The sequence below is a fragment of the Tursiops truncatus genome, chromosome 20 (assembly GCF_011762595.2).
Source record: "Tursiops truncatus isolate mTurTru1 chromosome 20, mTurTru1.mat.Y, whole genome shotgun sequence".
In the NCBI taxonomy this organism is placed as follows: Eukaryota; Metazoa; Chordata; class Mammalia; order Artiodactyla; family Delphinidae; genus Tursiops; species Tursiops truncatus.
The window spans coordinates 10,820,319-10,846,192 of record NC_047053.1 but is presented as its reverse complement, the minus strand read 5'-3'; the positions used below and the strand labels follow the sequence as shown (position 1 = coordinate 10,846,192).

Sequence of the window (25,874 nt, the reverse complement as noted above, 5' to 3'; positions counted from 1 at the left end):
AAAGTCTCGGAGAGCCAGGAGGTGCCAGGGTCCAGACCACTCCTGGAGGGCCCGTCAGAAGCGCTGGAGTCCGTGGGCGCCGCCCGCCTCCGCCCAGAGGCAGAGTTGGGGGCAGGCTTGTCCCACCGACCCCGCGGGATTGGCCCCGCCCCGGGGCCGCGGGGAGGCCCCACCATGGGAGGCGGAGTTCCCGCCGCCCCCTCCAACCCCCTGGACTGCGGCCCCTTCTTAAGCCCGTGAAGCTACTGGCTGCCCCTCTCTCGCCTCTCCCGCCAGACTCCCTCTCCGCGATGGCCTCCGCACTGAGCTATGTCTCCAAGTTCAAGTCCTTCGTGATCTTGTTCGTCACCCCGATTCTGCTGCTGCCACTCATCATTCTGATGCCCGCCAAGGTCAGTTGCGTCTCTGGGCAGCCCCTTGGATTCTGGGCGCCGGGTGCCCAGCAGCAGGCACCGAACCCGGGAGCATTAGGTGGAGCGCACGGATTCCCGGGGGCGGGCACGGCTCCCCTGGGGCACGGAGGCTCAGGAGCTCCGGGTGCTATGGGAGGTGCCCTGCAGAGAATTCTGACAGGCATGGATCTTGGGGTTCACAGATCCCAGGGCGCAAGAACTGTTTTGGCAAGCACAGAAACCCAGAAGTTAGCACCGATCTTGGCCACACAGCCCCTCTATAGGCTCAGAATCTCCCCAGAGTGCATAACCCGGTCCCCAGGCCCCCCAAATGCCACCTGTACCAAGAGGGAGCCTGGGGGCTTGTCTTTCCCTTCTTGCTCCTGTCTCTTCCCTTGGGGAATGGGGACTTCCCAGCTGTAGGTGGCTTCCGAGGCCAGTCGGGGACCTACACGGAAAGATCATCACCTAAGTGACCCGAGTGCCATCTTTGTCCCTCTCTAGCCCTCCTTTGAGCCTCGGTTTCCCTGTCTATGATCCACATTTCTTTCCAGCTCTGAAACCTGGGCAGCCACAGCTGAGTCAGAAACCTGCTCCCAGCTGAAAGGCAGGTCAGGTCTGCCTGCTTTTGCTCACTGCCCGCTGTGGAGGCAGCAGGAGGTGGGACACGGTCCCAGAGCTCACGCCTTGGGTGGCACGACGCAGGGTCTCTGGGAAGCCGTGTCCCAAGCCCTGGCCTCCTGGTGCTCCCAGGAGGGAAGCGGAGAATGAATGGCCTTGGCCACAGGGTGGGGGTGGTGCGGGGAGCCCGGGCCCAGGCCCTGCTGGGCAGTGCGAGGCCTTTTTGGCAGAGGCCCGAGCCCTTTGAAGGCTTTTGGCTGCTGGCTGCTCCTTCCTCATTCCCTCTTTCCACCTTTCACTCTCAGCCCAGACAGGAAACCTCAGCTCCCCCCAGCCCAAGCAGGTTTGGGAAACGGAGGAGCTCTTTAGGGGATGTTCTGAGGGCAGTCCTAGAGGAATGGGGTTGTACTGGGGTATCGGGAAGCCAATCTTTGAGAGAACTGGACTTCCACCTTTCACCCATCCTGTGATTTTATTATTTATTTATTTTACTTTTGGCTTTGTTGGGTCTTTGTTGCTGCACGCGAGCTTTCTCTAGTTGCGGCGGGTGGGGGCTACTCTTTGTTGCTGTGGCGGGCTTCTCATTGCAGTGGCTTCTCTTGCTGCGGAGCACGGGCTCTAGGCACGCGGGCTTCAGTAGTTGTGGTTTGTGGGCTCTAGAGCGCAGGCTCAGTAGTTGTGGCACACGGGCTTAGTTGCTCCGCGGCATGTGGGATCTTCCCGGACCAGGGATCAAACCCGTGTCCCCTGCGCTGGCAGATGGATTCTTAACCACTGCGCCACCAGGGAAGCCCCATCCTTGTGATTTTAGCCAAGCCCCTGCGTTCTCTGGGCCTTGGTGTTCTTGTCTGTACGATGGGGCAAGGTGGTTTGGTTGTTGACATTTTATGGCTTTTGGTGCCAAAAGAGATTATGCTGGTTCCTAGGATGGGGGAGGGGGAGGCTGGGAGGAGCCCTTGGGTGGGCTGAACACAGACCCTGGATGGGCCAAGGACAGCAGATCCAACTAGAGTGGTTCTTTAGTTTCCACACCAACTGTGATCGGCCATATTTCCTCTGTAGAAAAAGATTTGGGGCTGTTATCATCTGTGGGAGGGAGCCAGGCAGGAGAGCTGTGATTTTAGTTCTGCTGGTGGGGAGTGAGGTTCCCTGGACATCAATTATGGTAGCTTTGCTGACCTTCCTGCTCCAGAAGAGTATGACCGAGACCCCACCACCACCCCTGCCCATCCCATCCCCCCGCACACAGGTGGCCCTGAGCTGGGACCCTCAATTCAGGCTGTGAACGCATGTCATTGACCTGCCCCGGGAGTGAGAATCAGGTGAGGGAAGAGGAGGTATCAGTAAAGGTCGTTCCAGGGGCTGACTTCATGTGCTTTCTCTCCCAGTGGTGCAGGTGACTGGGAGCCAGAACCCTGTCTGCTTGTTTTCTCCCTGTGTGCTTCTGTTTTGGTCACCCTGAAGAGCTCCCCGTCCCCACCCACGGCCACAAAGTTTGCAGGGAAACCCAGGGCAGGGGCAGAGCAGCGGGGAAGCTGGCGAGAACTTGGCAGCCTGGGCGGCACTGTCCAAGCGGGGCGGCGACTCCCAGGGCATGTCACCCTCTGCCAGTGCCCGGGCCCCTCTCCTGCAGGCTTTCTTCTTTTCCTCTTCTCCTGCACCTTGCTTCCTTCCTGTCTTCATCTCTGCTCCACTTTTCTGCCTGTTCTCTGGGTTCTTTCTTTAATAAAAATAGCTTTTTATTAAATAAAAAAGTAGATTCATTGTGTTATTAAAGTTATGTATTTTTTAAATTTATTTATTTATTTTTTTGCGGTACGCGGGCCTCTCACTGTTGTGGCCTCTCCTGTTGCGGAGCACAGGCTCCAGACGCGCAGGCTCAGTGGCCATGGCTCATGGGCCCAGCCACTCCGCGGCATGTGGGATCTTCCCAGACCGGGGCACGAACCCGCGTCCCTCACATCGGCAGGCGGACTCTCAACCACTGCGCCACCAGGGAAGCCCTATATATTATTTTTAAAGTCTGTGAAGTATAAAGTAAAAATGAAAAGACTTTCAAATCCCATAAGACACAGTATGTTCTCTTAGCTACAATTTTCCATTAAGCACTATGTCATGGACGCCCTTATTTGTTAATAATTAGGTAAATAATGAGCCATGGTTTTCTCCAGTTGTGCACTTAACGTATTTTTTGAGCCCCACTATGTGCTCTCCACTGTGCTGGGTGTGGACTTTTAAATCCCACTGTCCACTGTGAGCTCAGCTTGCAGTGCTCCTCCGGCCACATTCTCAGCTGCAGGGAAGGCTCTGAACTGACCAAGAACTGGGCTCCCATCTGCAGGTAGAATCCATCTCATTCTGCACGGTGACCAACCCCTCCTCAGGCTTCCCCAAGGTCACCTGTCCTATTCTGCTCTCTCCACAACACTCTGGGAGCATTCTAGACGAGGGAGGGTCAAGTTTGCTGACTGGTAGTATTCAGGGATGGGGCACCCTCCTGGGCCTCCTGATAGGAGCATGGAAGTGAGAGGGCAGTTAGCCTGTGTCTTTTCTGTTGGTTACTTCTGGCGCCTCTAGGAACTGTCCCGGGAAAACTGGTTACACATGTCACCTGCCGCTTCTAAGTTCAGATAATAAAAAAATCACTTTCTGTGTGCCATATGTTAAGAATGGGTACTTTTAAATCCTCAATTTACAGGTGAGGACATGAAACAAGCAGGGAGAGGGGCCAGGGTTGGGAGTGGGAGGAATATTTTATCAAAGACATTGTTGGGAATTGTTCTCACATGATGATAAGGAGAGAGGGCTTCCCTGGTGGCACAGTGGTTGAGAGTCCGCCTGCCGATGCAGGGGACGCGGGTTCGTGCCCCGGTCCGGGAAGATCCCACATGCCGCGGAGCGGCTGGGTCCGTGAGCCATGGCCGCTGAGCCTGCGCGTCCGGAGCCTGTGCTCCGCAACAGGAGAGGCCACAACAGTGAGAGATCCGCATACCGCAAAAAAAAAAAAAAAAAAAAAAGACATTGTTGGGAATTGTTCTCACATGATGATAAGAAGAAGGAGAGTGAGTTTTAGACAGTATTACCGTTTTAAAATTCTCTACAGCACACCCTCTTATTGCCCCCCCCTGCAGCGGACCATTCCTACCTCTCTCTCCCTTGACACCAAGGCCCAGAGAAGGCGGAACTGAAGGCCACACAATGGCAGAGAGGCCTGATCAGGCCTGCCCGGTGTCAAAGCCTGGTCTTCTAACCACGTTGCTATCCTGCCTTGAGCCCAGAGGCTTCAACCAGCATTGATTCTCCCCTCCTTCCCAACAAAGGCACATCTGACAAAGTTTGGAGACATTTTTTGTTGTCACAACTGGAGAGTGCCACTGGCATCTAGCAGGGTGGAGGCCAGAGATACTGCCAAACATCCTACCATGCACAAGACAGGCCCCCACCCCCCACCAACACAGAACCATCCAACCCAAAATGTCAGTAGTGCCGAGGCTGAGAAACCCTGCATTAGACAGTAGAGAGGTGTCCTGGGGTTCTCATGGGCTGCCGGAGAACGATTTATTTTTATCACTGATAACACAATCCAGACAAAGAATGTCTCAGCCTTTGTGTGATGTTCCATGCGTATAATATGTGTTATCTCGGGTGGTGATAAGCAGTGATTGTGTGCAGGTACGTTTTCCCAGCAGTGTTGTCACAGCCCGTGCTGTGCTGGTCCGTTTCTCATCAGCATCTGCACTGTCCCTGGGGTTTCAGGCCTGTGCTGGATGCCGAGTGACACGGATTCTGCCCTCCACTGCTCACTCCACTGTTCAGTGTTCAATGGTGGGTGAAATATAATGCCAACCCAGTGTGCTAATTGCTGCGGGTGGGGGCGTGCATAGAGGAAGGACACAGACCCAGACTAGGGGCAGCAGTGAACTGAGCCCCAAGCACTCACTCCAGGCCAAAGGAATGATGTCATGTGTGAGAGCAGCTGTGGGAGGCGGAGCATCTGCCTCAGTTCCCACCAGTGCCCTGGGGTCTCAGGAGCTCGGGGTGGGAATGGGCATGGGAGATGTGGCTGGAGGGCCCTGCAGGGCCTGCTCCATCACAGAGGGTCTCCCAAGACAGGCTAAGGCATTTGGCTTTTGTCCTGAAGGCAAAGGAAGGCTTTTAAACAAGGCAGTGATATGATCCGGTTTGTAAAAAGAGAAAGAGGGAGCAGCAGTGTGGAGTGATGCAAGTAGAAAGATCGTATTAGAAGATAGCTGTGCTGTACACCTGAAATTAACATGATATTATGAATCAACTATACTTCAATTACAAAAAAAAAACTACAGTGAATAAAACAGCAAATAAAAAAAAAGATAGCCGCAGTGATGCAGGCAGAAGATGTGGCCTGAGCAAAGGCAGGGCCACAGGGTGAAGGAAGAAGGGAAAGAGGAAGATTTTGGGGTAGAAGTTATAGGTTTTGGAGGCTGATTAAACTGGAGGGGGCTGGAATGAGGGAGAGGCAGAGCCTGGTTGGTTAATAATGATTATAGTAAAAATGCTGATGAAACAAAAAACAACCCAGGGAGGTGGGCATTATTATCCCTATTTTATTAGGCGATGAGACGGAGAATTAAAGTCCTACAGTGAGTAAGGGGCCGGGGCCGTGAGCGCTTGAACCAAACCCAGGTCTGTCTCACTCCAAAGCCAAGATCCCAGTGGCTAAGTAGCTAAAGGGTGTGAACAGGCGGTTCACACAAGATTAAATACGAACAGTAAAGCTTGAGACCCTTGTAACTAGAGAGGGTAATAGACACCAAGACTATCTTCTCAGTTATAATAAAAAACAGCCCTGCAAATCCTCAGCGCTGGCCATTCTCTGAATGAGCTGGCTTAGAACACACATTTCTGGGAGCCGAGACAGTTGGAGCAGCCTTTTGAGAAGGAAATTAGATAGAGATACCAGGAGTTTGAGGATGTGCTTTGGGGAGCCTTCCCTAAGAATTGCACTTACTTTGTAAAATGATTTAATTTTTAGAGCAGGTCATCAGAAACAGTATTTTCTTGTTTCTTCTCTTCTTCCTCCTCCCCCCTTCCCCCCACTTGCACTCCTCCTCCTTTTCCTCCTCTTCCTCCTTTCCCCCCTCTTCTTCCCTGTGAAGACGTGAGGATGGATGCAAGGCTTGGAGGGGTGAGAGACCTGCCCAGGACCGCACAGCTGGGGGGCAGGGGCCTCTTGGTGACGGGTCCTGTGCCCTCCTCACTGTCCTGAACCTGGAAGGCTGTGCTGACGGGGGCAGGGAAGCAGCGGTCCCCACTGACATGCCACCCTGTTTTGACAGTCCATGCCCTGCTGTCCCGAGCGTTCTGGGGTGGGGAGCAGGGCGGCAGCAGCTCGCCAGGCCTCAGTGCCGTCTCTTCAGTTTGTCAGGTGTGCCTATGTCATCATCCTCATGGCGATTTACTGGTGCACAGAAGTCATCCCTCTGGCTGTCACTGCCCTCATGCCTGCCTTGTTTTTCCCGCTCTTCAAAATTCTGGACTCCAAACAGGTGAGCAGCCCCAGGGCATCCGGGCGGCTTCCTGCTTCTCTCCCAGTGGCTCCTTCTCCGAGCCCTTCTCTGAGCTGCCTAGGACCCGGGGGACCAGATAATACCCTGTTTGTGGGCTCTCTCTGGCATAGAGACATACCCTTGACCCTCCATCCCCATTCCAAGCTGCCCTGAAGTCAGCATACTCTGCTCGCCTATCTCTGGGGACTTGGGTGACCCTGAGCCCAAGTAGTGTGTGGTCAGGGGGCAGGCCTGATGGGGCCTCCATGCCGTCCTGCAGGTGTGCGTCCAGTACATGAAGGACACCAACATGCTGTTCCTGGGTGGCCTCATCGTGGCTGTGGCCGTGGAGCACTGGAACCTGCATAAGAGGATCGCCCTGCGCACGCTCCTCTGGGTGGGGGCCAAGCCTGCCCAGTAATTACGCCTTCTCTCTTACCGCAGGGCTCTGCAGTAGGCCCCAGGGCCAGGGAGAGGCATGTGGCACAGGCCAGATCCCCCACAGGCAAGGACTGGCCATGGCCTTATCTGGGCTTTGCAGCCAGGCAGACCCCTGGGTGGGTGGAGGCTGGATCAAGCCATGCCTGATACCCCTAGGGGCTTTGTGGGGAAAGCGGGAAAGAGATGGCTCAACTATGCAGCTCAGGGGGGAGCAGAAAGGTCATCCCTCCAAGGCTGGCACATCTACTCCCTCTGCAAAGCTGCTGCTTACCCCACCCTTCCCCCATTACTCAGTCGTCTCACCCTCTCCAGGATCTCCCCTGACAGTCACAGGCCATTCCGACCAAGCCGTGGAGTTGATACAGCAGAATCACCTGGGTGTACTGAGCGCCCACAGGGCCCCGGGCATGATACCGGGGGCTTATTTACCACCTCATCTGACTCTCACCGCACCTCTGAGGGTTGGGGATTATTCCCATCACCCACGTTCTGTTCTGAGGCAGAGAGGGGTTAAATGGTTTGCTGACGTCACATGGGGATTAGACCGGGCCTGTCTGATGGGGCCTTGCCCCCTCTAATTGGGAACTCAGCATGCACCTTTTTTTGAGGCAACATGCTCCCTAAATGATGGCGTGACCCAGCCCAGCCCTGGGAAGGCAGGTTGGTAACTCACAGTAAATCCCTCCTGCTGCGTCCTCACGTCAAGGGCCATGCTGGGCTCTGAGCACACAGAGGCCCCGGCCCACCCGAGCACCCCTGGCGCCTCAGCAGCCTGAGTGAGGGCTTTGTGACTCTCCGACCTGTCACCCGAGCCCCTCCAGTGACTGGTTTACAGTGTCAAATCAGAAGCCATTGCATTTTCTAGAGATGTGAGGCCTCAGAGTTCCTGTTTTCAGGATCCTCTGAGTGGTTGGCTTTTCTCCGTCAGCGGGGGTGGGGGGGGTGGGGCTCATTCTGGAGTATGCTGGAGCCCCTTTGCTCCCAAACCTGGGGTGCCCAAACCCACACGCTTCTCTGCTCCTTCCTGTCACCTGGCTCCTCCTCCGAGCCTGGCTTCCAGCTGTCCAGGGCACTGCCTGTGCTGGGGGCGACCTGTATGTTGAGGCTCCCTTGATGCCTCGGAGCATCATGTTGAAGCCTCATTCATGTGAACTCTGACCCTCATCCTAGCCTGGATCCCAGCCTTTGTACTTATGGGTCCATGAGGTCTACCTGCATGGATACCAGCTAAAGCCCAGTGCAGTGCAGCCCCGAGACCCTTCTTCAGGCAAACAGATTAGTGGCCCTGGGGAGGAGCCTGCCTGCAGAGGGGCATGGAGACCAAGAGGTTGAGTTCCATTTAGCCAACCACCCCTCCCAAGCTCCTCTGCTCCTGGCCTTGTGCCAGGTGTGTGGGACCCATGGAGAGGAATCAGACCTTCCCTGCTCATGTGCTAAGGAGAGAGCAGACATGGAAACAGTTTCAAATCCAGCCAGCGAGAAGTGTCCTAGAGAAGACTGAGGAGGGTGTGGTCAGCCCTACCTGGTGCGCACTGGGAAGGAGGTGACAGAGAAGGGATGCTGCCTGAAGGCTTTGAGAGACCGTGAGGAGTTTTCTAGGCAGATGACACAGGTGGCACAGAGGTGGAAGGTGGGGTGTTACACGGAAACGGAACGTTTTCTGAATACTGTTTGGGGATCTGGTCCACTGCAGAGCGGAGGGCGGCAAAGAGTGTGAATGGAGGGAGGTGGGGCAGGGGATCAGCCGTGAAGGAGGTCCCACTTCCCAGGGCCCTCCCCGGCTCATCCTACCCTTGAAGGCTGACTCCTCGCAGCCCTTCTGAACTCATGAGGGGAGAGGTGGGGTCAGGGTGGGTGGGAATCTTCTAGATAGAAGTGGGAAGTTTGGTCTGCCTGCACACAGGGCTGCTCAGCACACCCCTACGTCATATTAGGGCCAACTCTCCACACTGGGTCCACACAGACTGGATGCTGGTGCTTCCCTGGCTAGATGGTGAGCGCCTTAGGACCACGACTGAGGCTCAGGCTGCCTGGTGACCCGGTAGCCAGCAGAGTAGATGTCAGTAATGTTTGTGGGAGAGAGGGGCAGAGGGAGGAAGGGAAGGGAGGGAGGGAGGGAGGGAGGCAGGCAGGCACTAAATCTGCAATCCCCTCCTGGATAGCCAACCTTGAACTGGCCTCAGCACCCTGGCCCTGACCCCTGGCTTCCCTGCAGGGGGCGCCTAGCGCACCCCCCCACCCCCACCCCGCTGCTCCCCAGGGGCTGTGAGAGGTGGGGGCGGGGATTCTCCGGCTTTCCTCCCTGCCCCTCCTCTGCAGGCTGATGCTGGGCTTCATGGGCGTCACGGCCTTTCTCTCCATGTGGATCAGCAACACGGCCACCACGGCCATGATGGTGCCCCTTGTGGAGGCCGTGCTGCGGCAGATGGAGGCCATGAGCGCAGCCACCGAGGCCAGCCTCGGGGCTCTGGAGCTGGCAGACAGGGGCAAGGCCGGCGAGCTGCCAGGTGAGGCCCTGGCCAGGGCAGCCTTCCCCTCTGTTGCCAACAGCTTTAGCCACCTCCCTGCTTCCTGGAGCCCTCCTTTTAGCAGGCACATAGAGAAATACTTAGAAGACGCTGTTTTCCTAAGTTTTAGGAATGTGATTAGTGCATAAAAGTTAGATCCTTGAGTAGAGCTTATAGCAAGTTCCTGCCCTCCGTTCCCGCCATCACTGAAATGAATACGTGTTGATTTGATCATTCATTTGGGTATCTTTTGAGCACCTACTGGATGCCCCTCAACCCCTTCTACCCCTACTCATCCTCAGGGCGGCCTCCTCTGAACAGGCCAAATCCCTCCACACTCTGTTCCCGCAGGTACTGGGGTTGGTCGTCCCACCTTTGCTTCCCCGCTAGGCACCGAGCTCAGGAGAGTCAGAGAGTGCCTGTGTTTTTCTCTGTCTTGTTCGCTACCCCATCCCCAGGGCCCGGCGTGGGGCCACTCAGGGCCTGTGCTGACAGCCTGATTGCCGGACCCTGGGCCAGGTCCTGGGGCTGCAGAGATGAAGCAGACACACTCCTATCGTGCAGCCCAGTGGGACGGAGTCAAGAGGCCCCTCGGAGAGTTCGTCTGACTTGGGGGAGGCCAAGGGTTGCCATTAGCCAGACACTGAGGGAGCGCAGAGAAGGGAGAGGCCTTGCTAGGAGGAGAGGACATCTGGGATGGATTTGGGCCCCTCCCTCCAGATGAAGGGAGCAGCTTGAGTAAGAGCAAGAAGGCAGGAAAGAAAGGAGTGTGTCTGACGTCGCTGACTGGGCTCGCCGAGGGACGTAGCTGGGGGTCACGTGGGGCCGGATAAGAGCACTGGGCTGGAGGCGGGGGACAGAACCTGGGCGGGGAGCCGGCAGACCTGGCATGCCTGGGTCCTCAGGTCAGCGGCAGGGTCAGGAGCTGAGGCTGGGCAGGTGGTCCCCAGTGTGCCCACGGCAGTGTGCCCACCACAGGGAGCCAAGAGAATTTTGAAGGTCCCTCCATGAGGCAGCGGGAGGTCGACAGGAAGAACATATGCAAGGCCATGACCCTGTGCGTGTGCTACGCAGCCAGCATCGGAGGCACTGCCACCCTGACCGGCACGGGACCCAACGTGGTGCTCCTGGGACAGATGCAAGAGTGAGTCGCTGGCCATGCCTTTTGGGGACAACAGTGGGGGGAGGATGGGGCTGGAGGGGCCCACCCACCTCTCCCTCCTCTTCAGCTGGGCTCTGGAGCCTCGATGGGGGTGGGGGCCGCCTGGCAGGGGTGAGAGGGTGGGCCGCCATCAGCCTCTGTGGCCCAACCTCCCTGCACATGCTCAGGACCCCACAGCACAGGAGCTGATGTCCACAGACCGGGTTGCTTTCTGCTCAGGACAAGTCCTGCCTTTCTTTCCTGGGCTCAGGATTCTCGCTCAGACAGGGAATGTGGATTGAACGTGGAGCTAGTCATGGGAATTGACAGTGTAATCCGAGAAGCGGGGTCCTTGGTTAAAACTTGTAGAAAATAGATGCCCCTAAAGATGCTCCCCTCAAAGCTGGCTCACGACCTCGGTTGTTAATGGCGATGGTCCTATGACACCTGGAAAGGTTAGAGGTTAGGTCACCTGGTGCCTCACCGCCTCTTTCACTATGGCCCCTCTAATTGCCCTTGAGAGGGACGTGTGCCCCTGTGAGGCTCCAGGTAGACCATGGGGTAGTTTAGAACTTTCCAGCCTTGGCCACAAAGGGACCCAGGCTTTGAGGACCCAGTTCTGTTCTTGGTCTTGTGCCGGGTGGGGCTTGGGTCACAGAAGTGAGAGGAACCTGGGCCCTGCCCATGGGATACTCGTGGGCAGCTGAGGGTAGCAGACATCCAGAGAGTTCTGGCCGGTTGTGTAAATGAAAATAAGTACAAATTGCAGTGGGCGCAGAGGGAAGGAACAGAAGTACGACGGTGCCCGTCCTGTGCAGACAAACACCCTGGACAGGGGTCGGGAGGGCAGCTGGGAGGTGGGAAGGGCGGGCCTGCAGACACTCGAGATCCAACAAGCAGACTGTTTTGCTCCTGCGAGTGTTTTCTGTAATGACAGCCTTATGGTTTCCCCTGAAGTTCCTCTGGGCTGAATGGGAAAAGCTCTGTGGCTAGTTTGACACCCTTGGGCTAAAGGGAGCAGTGCCTGGGGTTGGGGGCGGAAGTGACCCTCCTCCAGCCCCCAGGAAACATCTTCTGGTCCCACCCTGGGAAGCTTTTGAGATTTGATTTCCTAAGGGGGGGGCCTTCCCTTGCAGAAGCCCACGGGGTGAGGTTCTGAGGCATCTGTGGACCCCCTGAAGCTGTTGGCCAAAATCTGTGTGTACAAAGGGGTATTTTTCTGGACTGAAGGGCCATGCCTTTCGCGAGCTTCTCAGCGGGGTGTGGACCTCCAGGAGGGGCAGTTGGTCGCTCCTCAGGCTTGCCTTGTGCGTGGCTGTGTTCTGGGGCCCTTGCTTGACTGGGGTAATGCTGAGGGACGGGTGTGGGTGGCTGGACTTCAGGAGGAGGGGGCCCCACTCCAGACCCCCTCTCAGGGCCCGGCAGCTGCTCAGCCTCCGCCCGCTCTCCGCAGCTCAGTGTCTGGTAGAGATGTGGACCAGCATTTTCCCCTTCAGATTGTTTCCTGACAGCAAAGACGTCGTGAACTTCGCCTCTTGGTTTGGATTTGCCTTCCCTAATATGCTGATCATGCTGCTGCTCTCCTGGCTGTGGCTCCGGTGTACTTATATGAGATTCAAGTAAGTTTGAGATGCTTATGGCACAGAGGATCTAACCGTGCCTCGGCTCAGCAGGGGAGTCTAGAGAGTCCCTCCTGCAGCCCCATCTCCTGCTAGTTTGCCCTCCAGTTCGCGCTACCCCTGCTGCTCACCGTGCCTCTGCACATGCTGTTCCCTCTTCCTGGAATGCCACTCCCTGCCTTCCTACCTTCCAACCTCCTCAGTCCTCAAGGCCAGTTCAAATGCTCCTTCCTCAGCGACACCTTTCCCAACTCCCCCTACCCCCATTCTGATTCTGACGGATTGCCTGCTCGCTGTTCCGGACTTCCCTGGGCACACCACGCCTTGCCCCTTGGCACCTGTAGTCATGCTCCAGTGCCAGCCCTCCCCTGACCTGAGCTCCTCTGTGGCCTGCGGTAAGTCCTCTCTGACCCCTACACCCGGCCGGGCTCCCAGCCCAGGGAGAAAGAGTAGGTGTATCGTTGTCAAAGCAATTAACAAGAAACTTTGTTCTTGGTGCCGGTCAACACTGCTGGACAGACTTCCACTTGGCTGCCAGTGTCTGTCAGGCCAGGTCACAGCAGACCTCCTGATAATATCCACGTCAGTCCAAACCCAGATTTACTGAATGCTTACAATGTTCCCAGCAGCACACAGCTTCTGCAAAGTTTACCTTCCAGTTCCCAGCACACAGTTGACCAAGAGTCAACCTTGACAGCAGCCAGACTTTGGACAGAAACCATGATGTGTGGCTGACAAATACCTCAAAATGTTGTTGTCATTTTTAAATGCACAAACTTCTCTATGGCGTGAAGGTGACCCTCTCACACTGGAGTATAAAGTACCTAGCTGTGAGCCATGTGCTCTGTGCCTTAATTCACACGGCGCTTGAGCCCAGCAAAAAAACAGAGGCCTATGCGGCCCGGAGATCTCAGAGCTGACAGGTAAAAGCGCCCACGAAGACCTGTGCGTTAATGGGAAAAAGGGGCACTCTGGTTAAGTCTTCTCCTGAAGGAGGAACTGTTTTCAAGACTGCCGTTCAAAAAATCTCTGTCCATAATCAAAGCAGCCATAATGACGACATAACGGTAGCTGTAAGCATTCGTCGCACACCCCACCCTGCCCGGTGTCCGGGCCCCCGTGTGAAAGGGAAGCTGCTCCTACGGGTGCTTGGCTGCAGTTTGAATCCCTCATCTGGTTGGTCGTGGAGAGCAATGTCAGGGTCATTCCCTCCAGCCTAATGCTGAAAAACTCTAGCTTCCTGAGTCTATGGGCAGCTTCCTAGGCCACATCCAGCCAAGGGAGCCACAGACCCTCCCAAGAGCACCCAGGACTCTTGGGATATTCCTGCTGGCTTACATCCAACTTTCCTCACCAGGCTAAGCCCTGAGTTAGGCATGACGGTTCTTCTGGCCCCTGCCAAGGGGCTCGGGGTCCCTTTGCCTCTCCTGCAGCGCACTGACCCAGTTCATCATGCACCCACCCAGCTCCCGGGGCCCCCACAGGAAAGCTGGATCCATCTGCCTGCATCCCGTGCCAGCCCAGCGGTCACCAGACGGATAAACCCAAAGATGAATGTGAAACCACTTAGTGTGAGAGGGACCTGAAGGCCCGGGGGCACCACTGCAGGGGGCCGGCACTGGACAACTGCATATATGATGCAGCCCCCGGAGTCTGCAGCCAGTGTGGTGTCGGGATGTGTCTCCAGCATCAGACAGGGGCTGGGCAGCTACCAAAGTCACCCCTTATCCTGGAAGCCTGAAGCCTCTGGTCCAGCCCCCAAGTCTTGAGAACGACAGGTGGCAGCAGATCGGTAGTGGGTGGAACACAGACGCTCTCAGGCCAAGGGGGCGAGGACAAGGAGGCCAGCTCCCACGCCAGCAGAGCCATCCCCATGCTGGATGATCTGGAGGTGTCCCTGGCGGGTGACCCTGAGGACAAACGTCCTTGCCCCTTGTCCAGAACGGAGATCTTGGCCGGCGGTGCAGACCTGAGTCCCCATCACTGCCACTTCCTTTCCTAACCCCCGAGCACCACGGGAAGCTGTGTCCCAACCTCCTTGAGTCCCTGCTCTAGGCCGTGCCCCATGCCCTGCATGGCCTTCACCCTCTCAAGGGTAGTTCCCGTCCAGCCCTGGCTTCAGCATTCGGCACCTCAGCATGTATTCCATTAACCCCTGTGCTCCTGGGAAGTCTGTTTTAGGGTCCCAGGAAGGACTCCCACAAGGGAAGCCTCTCTAGGGATAATCCTCTTGGCCTTGCCCCCCACCTTCAGGCTGACGGGGGCTGGAACGTGTGATTGGAATCCTCAGCAGATCCCTCGGGGTTGGCATCCTGTGTGCCAGTGGCCCCAGTCAGCCCCTCCCCAAGGCTAGGTACCCTCTATAACTCCTCCGAGATCCCTCCTCCTTCCTGCCCCCTCCTGCCAACACTCCCCAGGGAAGTCCTGCAGGGTGCCCTGGGCAGGCGTGTTGGCCAATGGGCACTGGTTCCTAGGGAGCCCATCCAAGAGCAGGACCTGGCTGGCTTCCCTCCTGCCTTAGCCACAGCTACTACGAGCCCCGGAGTCTTCTGGGTCCTTAATCCTACATGTCAGCTCCTTGCAATGCAAGTACCCACCCTGTTCCTGCCTGACCCAGTCTGCTGGGACCTGTCCTTTTCCTTGTGTCCTCTTGAGCCACCTGCTGATGGGGACTGGCATTCTGGCACCATCGAAGGCAGCTCCAGGCCGCAGTGGGAGGAGGAAGACGGAGCACGTGAAGGAGCCTCAGCCCCACCTTGTGCCGGTTCCAGATTTCTCACGGCCACCCCCAGATGTCGGCAGCCACCGGTCTCTAGGCGACTGGCACCTGCCGGGACCCCGTTGCCAGCAGTGGCCTCGGCTCTGCTTCCTTCTGCTTCCGATGCTCCTGTCCATCCCCTGTTCCCGGTTTTGCTCAGCCTCCCACCCTCCTGACCATCCTCTCTTCCTACCTCCACTGTCCCTGACACCCTACCTGTGCCATCTCAGGCTTCTTCTGGGGGCACCCTGGGGACATATGCTGGGCCCATAAAACAGAGACTTTGCCCCACTATGTCCTGTGAGGTAGGGTAGGCAGATGACAGAATTGGGGAGTGGGAAGGGACTTGCTCAAGGGCCCCCGGGTGACAGGCAGCCCTGTGTGGCTTTCTATCATGTTCTGCTGCCCAGTGTTCACGCTTCCATTCAACCAGCCCTGAGTCAACCAAGACGCCCCGCCATCCTCTTGTCTTTGCATTCTCTAGTATTAAAGAGTCCTGGGGCTGCGGGCTGGAGAAGAAGAGTGAGGAGAAGGCTGCCCACGAGGTGCTGTGGGCGGAGTACAGGAAGCTGGGGCCCCTCTCCTTCGCTGAGGTCAACGTCCTTCTCTGCTTCTTCCTGCTGGTCGGCCTGTGGTTCTCCCGGGACCCCGGCTTCATGCCCGGCTGGCTGTCAATCACCTGGGTGGAGGGCAAGACAAAGTAAGTGGCTCCTCCCACAGCACGCCCACATGGCTCTCCTCCTTTTCTGCTGTCCAGTTCTGGAGCACTCTGTTGGTTTCTGGACTCATTTTTGTCTCACCAGTCTTCCTGACAAGCTCACAGATGTGTTCATGTGGCCCCTTTTGCCCCAACAGGCTGGCAGGGTAGCCAGGCTGTTATAGAGAGAGGTCGGTTGGGCTGGGACTGGGGCTCTCAGCGCTCTGGTTTCCAAGTCTCTGTTCTGCCATCTTTCGTTTCTCATCTTTCTTCAGGTCCGGGCGAGTCCCTCTGAAGACACACATCCTGGGGTCCAGAAGCTTCTTTAGACAGAGACTTGGCAAAAGGGGGGATATGAAGTTTCTCTCCTGGCTGTTATGTGGTCAGAATAGAAGAAAGGTTGAGAAACATGCATATCCTAGAAAGGGCAGGAGATGTGGACAGGGAGATTGCTGCCTGTTACTGCTCATTCCATTTTGAAGGTCTGCTTGGGGTAGCCCCAAAGTCCTTGTGGCCACCCTGGTGAACCCAGAATCCCAGAGAATCTGGCTGGGAAGAGCTCATGAAGTTCACCTATGGAGCAACACAGACAGAGAGGGAAGTGAGCCGCTCAGAGCCACTCGAAGTTGGTGGCAGAGCTAGGCCAAGAACGCCGGAGTCTCGGTGTCCAGCCAGGATTCAGTCTACCTCACCCCTCCTGATCTTGGCCTTTGGGGTTCCAGTTTTCTTACTCAGATGAGCCTGTTTCCTCACGTGGGAGCATTCAGACACAGAGCAGGCTTGCTGCATGACTGTCGTGTAGCCAAGATGGGCTAATCCCGTGTGCTCCTCCCTGCCCAGGTATGCCTCCGATGCCACAGTGGCCATCTTTGTCGCCATCTTGCTATTCATTGTGCCTTCGCAGAAGCCCAAGTTCAACTTCTGCAGCCAGACTGAGGAAGGTAAGGCTCCTGTCCTGGCCTCCCATTCATCAGGGTTGGGGCCCCGGCAGCAAAGGATCTCCATGGTGTTCCCTGGGCCCGGGAGGGAGAACATCTCACCCTGCTGAAAAGGACTGTGGCTAGATTACAAAGTCTGGGCACAGCGTATTTTCCAAGGCTTCTCTGCATATTGTTTAGTGCAAAATCTCCTCTTTTGCTTTTTAAACATTTGAAATCGTATTTATTTTACAACAGGAACAGAAAGAGATTTCACATTTCCCATAATGCCATCAGTATTTTGGGGGTTTCTCTCTCCCTCCCAGTCTTTGTTAATATGCATATATATTATATGGCTATAATCAAAACACACATAATTTCAATCCTGTTTCTTTACTGGTTTTTGTTTTCATGTTTTTGCTCGTGGTTATGCTAGAAACATTTCCTGCTATCGCCACAGTCTTCCAATTCATTTTCTCTAATAACGGCATTATATTGTATCGGGGGCTGTAACCATTCCCCTGTCATGGAGCATTCTGGCTGTTTTGAATTCTTCATTATTATAAATAAATGTTTTCGTGAATATAGCTTTTTCTTTGAGGGTGTTTCTTCTTTAGGATAAATTTCTTGCAGTGATTGCAGCTGGGGTAAAAGAGTATATTTGTCTTCAAGGCTTTTAAAATGTATTGGTAAATTGCTTTTCAAAAAGACTGCACCAATTTATAACACTAACAGGAGTGTGTAACAGCTTTACCATACCATGTCTTTACCAGCAGCGGGTGTTGTAGTGATTACCGTAAATTTTAGCTAATTTACAGATATGAGACGGCACTCATTGTCCTTTTATTGCAGGCTTTTATTCCCCTGCATTAGATCTGTTTTATCTCTTTTGCTTGCTAATGCTGCTCTGGGCTATGTATGGGTTTTTGTTTTGTTTTTTTTCCTGGCCACGCTACGTGGCTTGTGGGATCTTAGGTCTCCAACCAGGGACTGAACCTGGGCCCTCAGCAGTGAAAGCACGGAGTCCTAACCACTGGACTGCCAGGGAATTCCCAATGTATGTGTGTGTGTTTTTATCATCTCTTCTCAGAAATGAAAACACCATTTTATCCACCTCCGCTGCTGAATTGGAAGGTGGCCCAGGAGAAAGTACCCTGGGGCATCGTGCTGCTCCTGGGGGGTGGCTTTGCTCTGGCTAAAGGATGCGAGGTAACTTCTCCACTGTGGGCTGCCTAGGGCCCCTTCCTTCACCAAGAGGGCAGCTGAGAACTGCTGCACCCCTCCTTCTCGGCACCCCAGGCCTGTGCCTGTGTGTTTCTGTGTCTGTCTTCTCCATGTAACTGTTCATTTCTTGAAGACAGGGCCTCTGCCTTGTCATCTAGGTACCCTGCACCATGAATAGTGCCTGGAATAGAGAAAGTACTCCCTGAGTGATTTTCAGAAATGAGTGAATGAGTGACCCTGGTTAGCCAAAAGGGATGGGGGATGCTGGGAGGTCTCCTGTGGGGTTTGGTAATAACAATCTCTGCTTTGATTTATTCTAGGCAGATCTTTCTTTCAAGTCTTTGTGAATATTTTCACCATTACCTTTGGTTCCTCTTCCTGCTGAACTTTGTTGATATGGTTGCCATTAAAAAATTTTTTTCTCTAGCTAGGTATGTAGTGACCTAGGAGGAGAGGAAGAGCTTTTGGGGGAAAACACCCAAAAATGCAACTTTCTTACCTCCCCCCTTCCCTGATAGGGAAGAAATGAGCCAGAGGGAGGGATGCTTGGTGCTGCTCTCCTCTGTCCAACCGTTCATCCATCTATCCAGGAATAGAGCGTAATACACAGACTTGGTCTATCTTACTATTGCTGTTTCCTCAGCATCTAGGACAGAGCCTGGCACATAGTGGGTACACAACTATTATTTGGATGAACAGATCCATCCATTTAGTCACCTCTCCATCCATCTCTCATTCACTCATTCATTCATCATCAAACCTTCCTATCATGTCTGTGTTAGGTCAGGCACAGGAATTACAGAGGAGATTGATATATGGTCCCTGTTCTTGAGGATTTCACAGCCTAGAGAGGGGGGCATGTTTGGAAGAGCATTTCAGAAAGAAGTGACACATGAGTAAAGAAATCAGCGTGTTGTATCCAGCTGAGGAACAGCAGACGATAAGGCTGGTGAGGCTCACAGACGCCACTTCACTGAGGGTCAAGATAGGGAGTGTGGACCTTATTCTGAAGGTGGTGGGTAGCTACTAAAGGGTTGAGGCCAGAGAGTAACTTGGTCAGATCTGCACTTGGGAAAAATCTCCTGGATGTCTGAAGTGGAGGCCTAGGCCGGACAGGGGTTGGGGAAGACCCAGTAGATGCTCCCTAGCCTTCATCTAACACAGGCTCAGAACACTGGACTCCATGGACCACTGTCTCCTTCTTGAAACTCCTTCCTCCTTTGGTCCCCAAGACATCATTTTCCCCTGTCTACTTCTAACTCTGACCATTCCTGCCCTGCCTCCTTGGTTGACTTTTCCTCTGTTCTCCCTTAAATATGAGTGTTCCTGAAGGTTCTGTCCTTGGCTGCTTCTTTGTTCACGTTTCATTCTCGCCCTGGACAATCCATTCTTAGCCTAAAGCCCCAAATCTAAATTCCCAATTTCTGGCTCAAATCACTCTCTTGAGCTTTAAGAACTGTGGGAGACAGAGAGGAGATGATAGACATGAGATGTTTTGGGTGACATGGTGACTGGGCATAAGAAATAAGGGGGACAGAGACCCCAGGATGACCCCCTAGCCTTCTAGGTTGGACACTAGGTGAGTCTAGTCACTGGGCTGGGGAGCCCAGGGGGAGCAGAAGAGGAATTCAGGTTGGGGCATGTTGGGTCTGACACGCTCATGGGATATCTGGGTGGAAATCCAGACAGCAGACCAGCTGGGCTGGAAACGAGGATTTAGGAGACAGCAGAGTGAGGATGGAGATTGAAATTGTGGGTATGAATTAGATCACCTATGGTAATGTATGCAGAGAGAGAGAATCAGAAGTGAAGGTGGGCTGAGCTCTTTGGAGACAGATGAAGGTCCCTCCAGGCTCTGGAGGAACTGTGAGCCACGAGCCCTGTGGTGACTGCCCTCCCTGTATTTCCCAGGCCTCGGGGCTGTCAGAATGGATGGGGAAGCAGATGGAGCCCTTGCATGCTGTGTCCCCAGCAGCCATCACCTTGATCTTGTCCACACTCATTGCTGTGCTCACAGAATGCACAAGCAACGTGGCTACCACCACCCTGTTCCTGCCCATCTTTGCCTCCATGGTAAGTAACTCTGCTGGGGGTGATGACCCTTAGTCGTCATTTCATAGGAAGCTGACCATATCCTGGGTCCCTAGAGAGGCAGTGACACCAGGGGCCCAAGCCTGGCCAGGTTCTGGAGACCTGGGTCCTGAGCCCTGCTCCAACACAGACTTGTGTGCCCTTGATGGCCCTGGGCCTGCGCTCAATGCTTTGCTGGTTCTTCTTTGTAGCCTCCACGCTGACCAAAAGTGCTAAGCAACAACCAGGTGCCCTAAATTTATTTATAAATGTCATAGATTATTTCTCAAGCTGGGGAGACAGGGCTTACACCAAGGAGGCCATGGGGGAATGATAGAGGGTCTCTCAGAATATAGCACAGGAGAGCAGAAGGCCTGCAGGACAGGGGGACACCATTGGCTGGAACCCACCAGGAAGAATCTTGGGGGAAATGGAGCCTGGGAATGGTGGCAGGGGAGAGGACGTTCTGGGAAGATGGAGTAGCCCACATAAAGGAAATGAAGTGCACGACTGAAAACTCCCACAAGCCTTGCTTGGCAAGCTCAGGGACTGGGGATCAGTGGGCACTGAGCCCAGAGAGGCTGCGGGTGGTGGTGGACGGGGATGCTGAGTGCCAGGCTAAAGAGCTGTGTTCCGTGGGCAAGCATGTTTTTGAATTGGGACTAAGAAGAAAGCAGAGCTTACAGGAAGCTCGACTGTGACCTTCTCTTGCATTTCCTTTTGTCACTCATCACTTGGCAGTTCCAACCTCCAGGTGGTACAGAAAAAGCCCTAGGTTCGGAGTCAGAAGACCTGAGTTCAAGTTGTGGGATCCTCAAACCCGTCACTCGAGTTCTTTCTCCTACTCTTGTGCTGAGGGTCAAGTAGGATGAGGCCTATGAAAACCCGCTGTAGATGTAAAACGAGCTGGGGAGAGGCTGGGGCTGTCATTCTGGAGTTGGGAGGACAGACTTACAAAGGCCTCAACACAGGATTTTGAAGTTGGTAAATTTTCATTCAGTTGCCAGGGTGTCCACGTGTATAAAAAGCAAACCCAAGTGATTTTCTCCTTTTATTCCAAGAGAAGATGGAAGTATTAGAAAGAGCAAGGCGGCCCATCTCCCCCTCCCCTAAGCAGGCTGCCCAGGGCGAAAAGATGCCGAGGAACGTCTTCTGATGCTGGTCATGCCATAGTGAGGACTCCTTCCCCTAGTAGAGGCCTGGCTTTGTCACCTCCAGACACTAGTCAAATGGGGGTCTTCACCTGAGAGGGTGGCCAGGCCCTTCGAAAACAAGCTTTTCTAGAATCCGAAGTCCTGACTTAGATTCCACACAGACCTCACACTCCTGCCTCAGCACCCACCTGCAGGCAAAGGGAAGGTGGTGACCCCCCAGCTGGGTCACAGAGGCACATGGGGTACATACCCCATGGGGAAACCAGGAAGCAGACTGGTTCCTCTCAGTTACTCCTAGGAGTGTAACTGGCGCAGCCTTTTCAGAGACCTGTTTACCCATGGGAACCATAACCTGAAACCCGCTCATACCCTTTGACTCTGGGAATTTTTAAGTTTTTTCCAATAAAAAAAAATATTTATTTTTTCCTATGGTTTAGAATATATCAATACAGTGATACATGTATAGATGTTATAATAAAACCCCCTATATTAAAAGTATATGCTAAAATACTTTCCTGATAGTGGTGAAAATAAAGAAAATTGGAGGCCACTGGTAAAAAAAATATTATGTACATATTTATATTTTGTGCATAGAAAGGTTTAAGATATAAGGTTTGTGAAAATAAAATGACAAGGATTTAAAAAAACCCTACTGCTAAGAGATTATACCGGACTCTGGGAATTTTATGTCCAGGAATCTCTTAGGAAAATCATCAGAGATGCCTACAAGCTTAAATTATAAAGATGCACATCAAAGAATTATTTGTTATAAAAATACTTCCATAATAGCAGAGATTGGTGAAATAAGTTATCATATATTCATACAATGTAATACTATCAAGCCATTTAAAAAAAAAAAAATCACAGTCCTGAAGGGTATTTCATAAAATGGGAACACATACTTTTTCAAAGCTGAAAATGTGATACATACACGTAGCCAGAAAACGTCTAATCATACCAAAGAGTATACAGACCCTTACGCTCTAGCTTCCTCCCTAGAGACAACTCCTGTTATTAATTTCTTAGGTATCTTTCTGGACGCATTACACATGCACACACAGACACACACACTCTCCTTTTAAACAAATGGCATTGTTCCATGGTCCTGTTCTGCACCTTATTAAATCTAATCATATATCTTGGCGATCCTTCCATTGTTAGCACATAAGACCTACTCAATTCTTCTTTTCAGCTGCAAACTATTCCATTGTTTGTATATATGTATTTTATTTGACCGTCCTGCTATTGATGGCCGTCGAGTCTGTTTCCTGTGTGTTTTGCTGTTACAATATTGCACTGAACATCTCTGCATATGTGTCTGCTCTCATGTGCAAGTAGATCTGCATGATAGATTATTAATTTTGGTATTGACAGACATTACAAATTATTATATCATTCATTCATTCAACAACTACTTATGAGCATCTGTCTACTCTGTGCTAGATGTGGCTGAATTTTAAGCTTTGAACAGATGGATACCAAATTTCATACACAAAATGATCCCAAATGTGTACAAAAACACACCCATCCAGAGGCACACACACAGGTGAAAGATGTGGTCCCTGCCCTCTAGGCTCTCTCTGTGTCAGGACAGACAGACATGTGCACACATGGGCTGCAGCAGTGCCCGGCATGGTCTCTGGCACATAGTAGGTGCCCAAGAAGTATATGCTGAGTGAATTGAGGGGGTTCAGAAAGGCTTTCCGGTAAGTTTAGCCTTCAGGGTCCAGCAGAGTTATCATCCAGCTGTGGCAAAGGGTAGAGGAGCCAGCAGGACAAAGGCACAGAGGTGGGAATGTACACAGTACATCAGGGAAAAGCTTTTTAGAGTGATGGTCCCCAGGAGCTTTTGTTTTCTGCATCTGTGACATTGTAGTGCTGTGTTTTTCCCCAGTCACGTTCCATTGGCCTCAACCCGCTGTACATCATGATCCCCTGTACCCTGACTTCATCCTTTGCCTTCATGTTGCCCGTGGCCACCCCACCTAATGCCATCGTGTTTTCCTATGGACACCTCAAGGTTTCCGACATGGTAACGCAGCCGCTTTTATTCACTCCTATCAGCTATGATGCTTTTGTCATGAGGGATGCCCCATTTATTAATGACTTGTGGTGTCAAACAGTTTGGGACCAAATGTCCAGACCCAACTCATTATTTGCATTTATATGCAGCTTTTTTCTTCTTTTTTGACATGATCTCTTATTTCATAGACTGTTCTGTCTCCCAAAGCTGAGAGGTGGGTTACAGAATCTCCCACCTGGAAGTGCCCGAGCAGCCACCAGGGGAGCCTTCACTGAGCACTTGGAAGGGGTGAGGGTGGGAGTCCCACATGGACAAGATGGACTTCACAATCTAGTAAGAACCCGTGAGGACAGTCAGGAGGGGCAAGGCTGAGATGAGGGGAAATGTTAATGACAGCCAGAGAGACTGACAGAGGTGTCTACAGACGTGGAAGCAGGCAGGGGGAGAGACACCACTGCCTGGGAGCAGATGCTGCCTTGGAAACAAACGCTGCCAAAGGAGGAATTCTTCAGCTCTGCTTTGGCTTTATCCCAGCCTCCGGTGGGAGGAGGGCGGCTCTGCAGCTCCGGAGTGGGGAGAGGCAAGTGGGCAAGCAGGGGAGGCCAGGAAGGCGTTAGCTAACTCAGAGCCTCCGCTGGGTATCTTTGGGACTCCATGGAGCATTCTCACCCAGAGGGTGGGTCCCAGAAACCAGGAATTGCAAACTCAGTTCCAATCCCCAGTGAAAACTCTGCCACAGGGTTTGAAAGCAATGGTTAGTGAGCACCCAAAGAACGCAGAGCATGCCCTAGAAAGGCCAGCACGTGCCTGTGGGACGGTGAAGGCGCTGGGGTGAGCGCTGGACCTGCAGTCAGACCCGGGCCCCTCCAGTCACTCCCTCGCCTCCCTGAGGCCCAGGTTTCCAAACGTCCCAATGGGCCTGAAGAGCCCACCTGTCCTGCCTGTTTCCCAGGCTGCTTTAGCAGTGGTGCTTCTTACTGGACACCAAGTTGCTCTGCCTGGGGGGTGGGGTGAGCACAGGGCCTGGCCCGGGGACGGGAGGCCCAGCAAACAGTCTGTCTGTCCTTTGTTCCCTTCTCCCAGAGTGCTGGTTCCCAAGGCCCATTCACCTTTGTTCTGACAGCCTGGCAGACCCCAGGGTGCTGACTCTGACCCTGTTTTTTTCCAGATGAAAACAGGACTAATAATGAACGTCATTGGAATCACCTGTGTATTTTTGGCCGTCAACACCTGGGGCCGGGTCATATTTGACTTGGACAGTTTCCCTGACTGGGCTAATGTGACAGCACACTGAGACTTAGAAAGAGCCGCAAGACCACACCCAAGGCCCCTGCCCATCTGAGGACACCTGAACCTTCCAGTACAACTCATAGCAGAGCTTTGGGGTTCACGCCCCAAGGTGACCCCATCATGCCCACACCCCACGGAGACCCAGCCAACGGGCCACCTCTTCCTCCAAGCCTGGGGTCTCAGCTGGGGATGGGTGTCTGGAGGGCAGGCTCGGAAGTGAAGGGAGCCTCCCATAAGGCTGCTGGCGTCCATCTTTCCTGGGGGCCTGCCATCATCTCTGGGACAGGCAGGGTCCCACCCCCACTAAGCCTCGAGCTGGCCCCATGGCTGGGCTCTGGTGTTCTCTCGTCATCCAAATGGCAACCAGATCCCAGCTCTGGAGGTGAGAAAACAACCTTCCAGAGCCTGTGTCTCTCCCAGCTTACCTCGGGCTGCCTCAGATTCCCTCCTGTCACTCGGAAGGGACAACCCAGCCTGGGGACAAAATGTCTGGTCCTGGGAAGCTTTCCACTGCTGGAGCGAGTGGGAATCAGCGCCTCCTGGGACCACCAGGAGTATGGTGCCACCCCCAAAGGATGAGGAATTTAAGTCGATAACTTCCGGACGATACCACCTGCAGCACCCCACTGACAGTTCACTGCTCCATTTGAACTGACAGTTTGGACCCCCTTCCCAGCTCTGTGGGGCACCTCCTTCAGCTCCTAGGCCCCTCTATTGTCTGGCCAACATTTGCTGGAATCTGCCCCTTTTGTCCCAGGCAGGTCAGTTTGGCTCTTCCAGGAGATGCTTCTCCTGCCCCACGACAGCTGGGATCACACTCCAAGTATGGGCAGTGATGGCCTCCTTTGGGGCCACAGGCGGAGGTCTAGGTCCTCCCTCACCTGCAGACCTAGAAGGAATACCTGTTAACCGCCAAAAGCAGGGTTCCTTTAGGGTTTGTCTGTCATGCCAGAGTTTGGGCACCTCTGGGGAAAGCCTCCCTCTGCTGACTGGTCTTGGCAGTCTAGCCTGCTGCTGACAGAGCATCGTTGAGAACAAGCAGTGCCCGGCGGTCCCTGAGCAGACAGCCCCTGCCCATGAGTGAATCTCCCTGAAGTTGCTGGACAGACTCCAGAGTGGTCTGGGAACCCTCAGAACAACCTGTGAGAGACACATGAGAGAATCCTATCCTCCTACCACCAACCCAATTTCCCTTCCTTCTTGTGCTGCTCCATTGATGGTATTTTTCAGAGCAGGAGAAAGTATGGGAACCCAAGGAACCCCCATGCCCCACCCGAGGACCAAGCATACGCCACCTGGTTCCTGGGTGGGACGATGTCTGAGCGCCCAGTCTGTCTCCCACGGAAGGTGCACGGCGCTGTCTCTGGCTTTCTGCTGTGTGTAGGGTGGGGGTGGGCAGGCAGGTGGATGAATGAACACTTACTGCCCACCTCCAGTGTGCCAGGCCTCCCCGGCCCTGGTGCATCAGACAGTTATCTCATTCAGTCTTTGCAGC

At 53.9% G+C, this 25,874-nt stretch overlaps 2 protein-coding genes across 10 annotated transcripts in view; one reads left to right on the top strand and one right to left on the bottom strand.

Moving 5' to 3' along the window:
• Positions 1-25,874, bottom strand: part of XAF1 (XIAP associated factor 1) — a 73,387-nt gene that overhangs the window by 27,587 nt on the left and 19,926 nt on the right. The gene's annotated exons all lie outside the window — the stretch shown is intronic.
• On the top strand, positions 269-24,992 carry SLC13A5 (solute carrier family 13 member 5). The gene is made up of 12 exons (XM_033847762.2): positions 269-392; positions 6,410-6,538; positions 6,819-6,955; positions 9,299-9,486; positions 10,465-10,630; positions 12,124-12,246; positions 15,489-15,704; positions 16,542-16,642; positions 17,709-17,827; positions 19,754-19,915; positions 22,961-23,098; positions 24,258-24,992. The coding sequence occupies exons 1-12, from the start codon at positions 291-293 to the stop codon at positions 24,381-24,383; spliced, it is 1,707 nt and encodes a 568-aa protein (XP_033703653.1). The 5' UTR covers positions 269-290; the 3' UTR covers positions 24,384-24,992.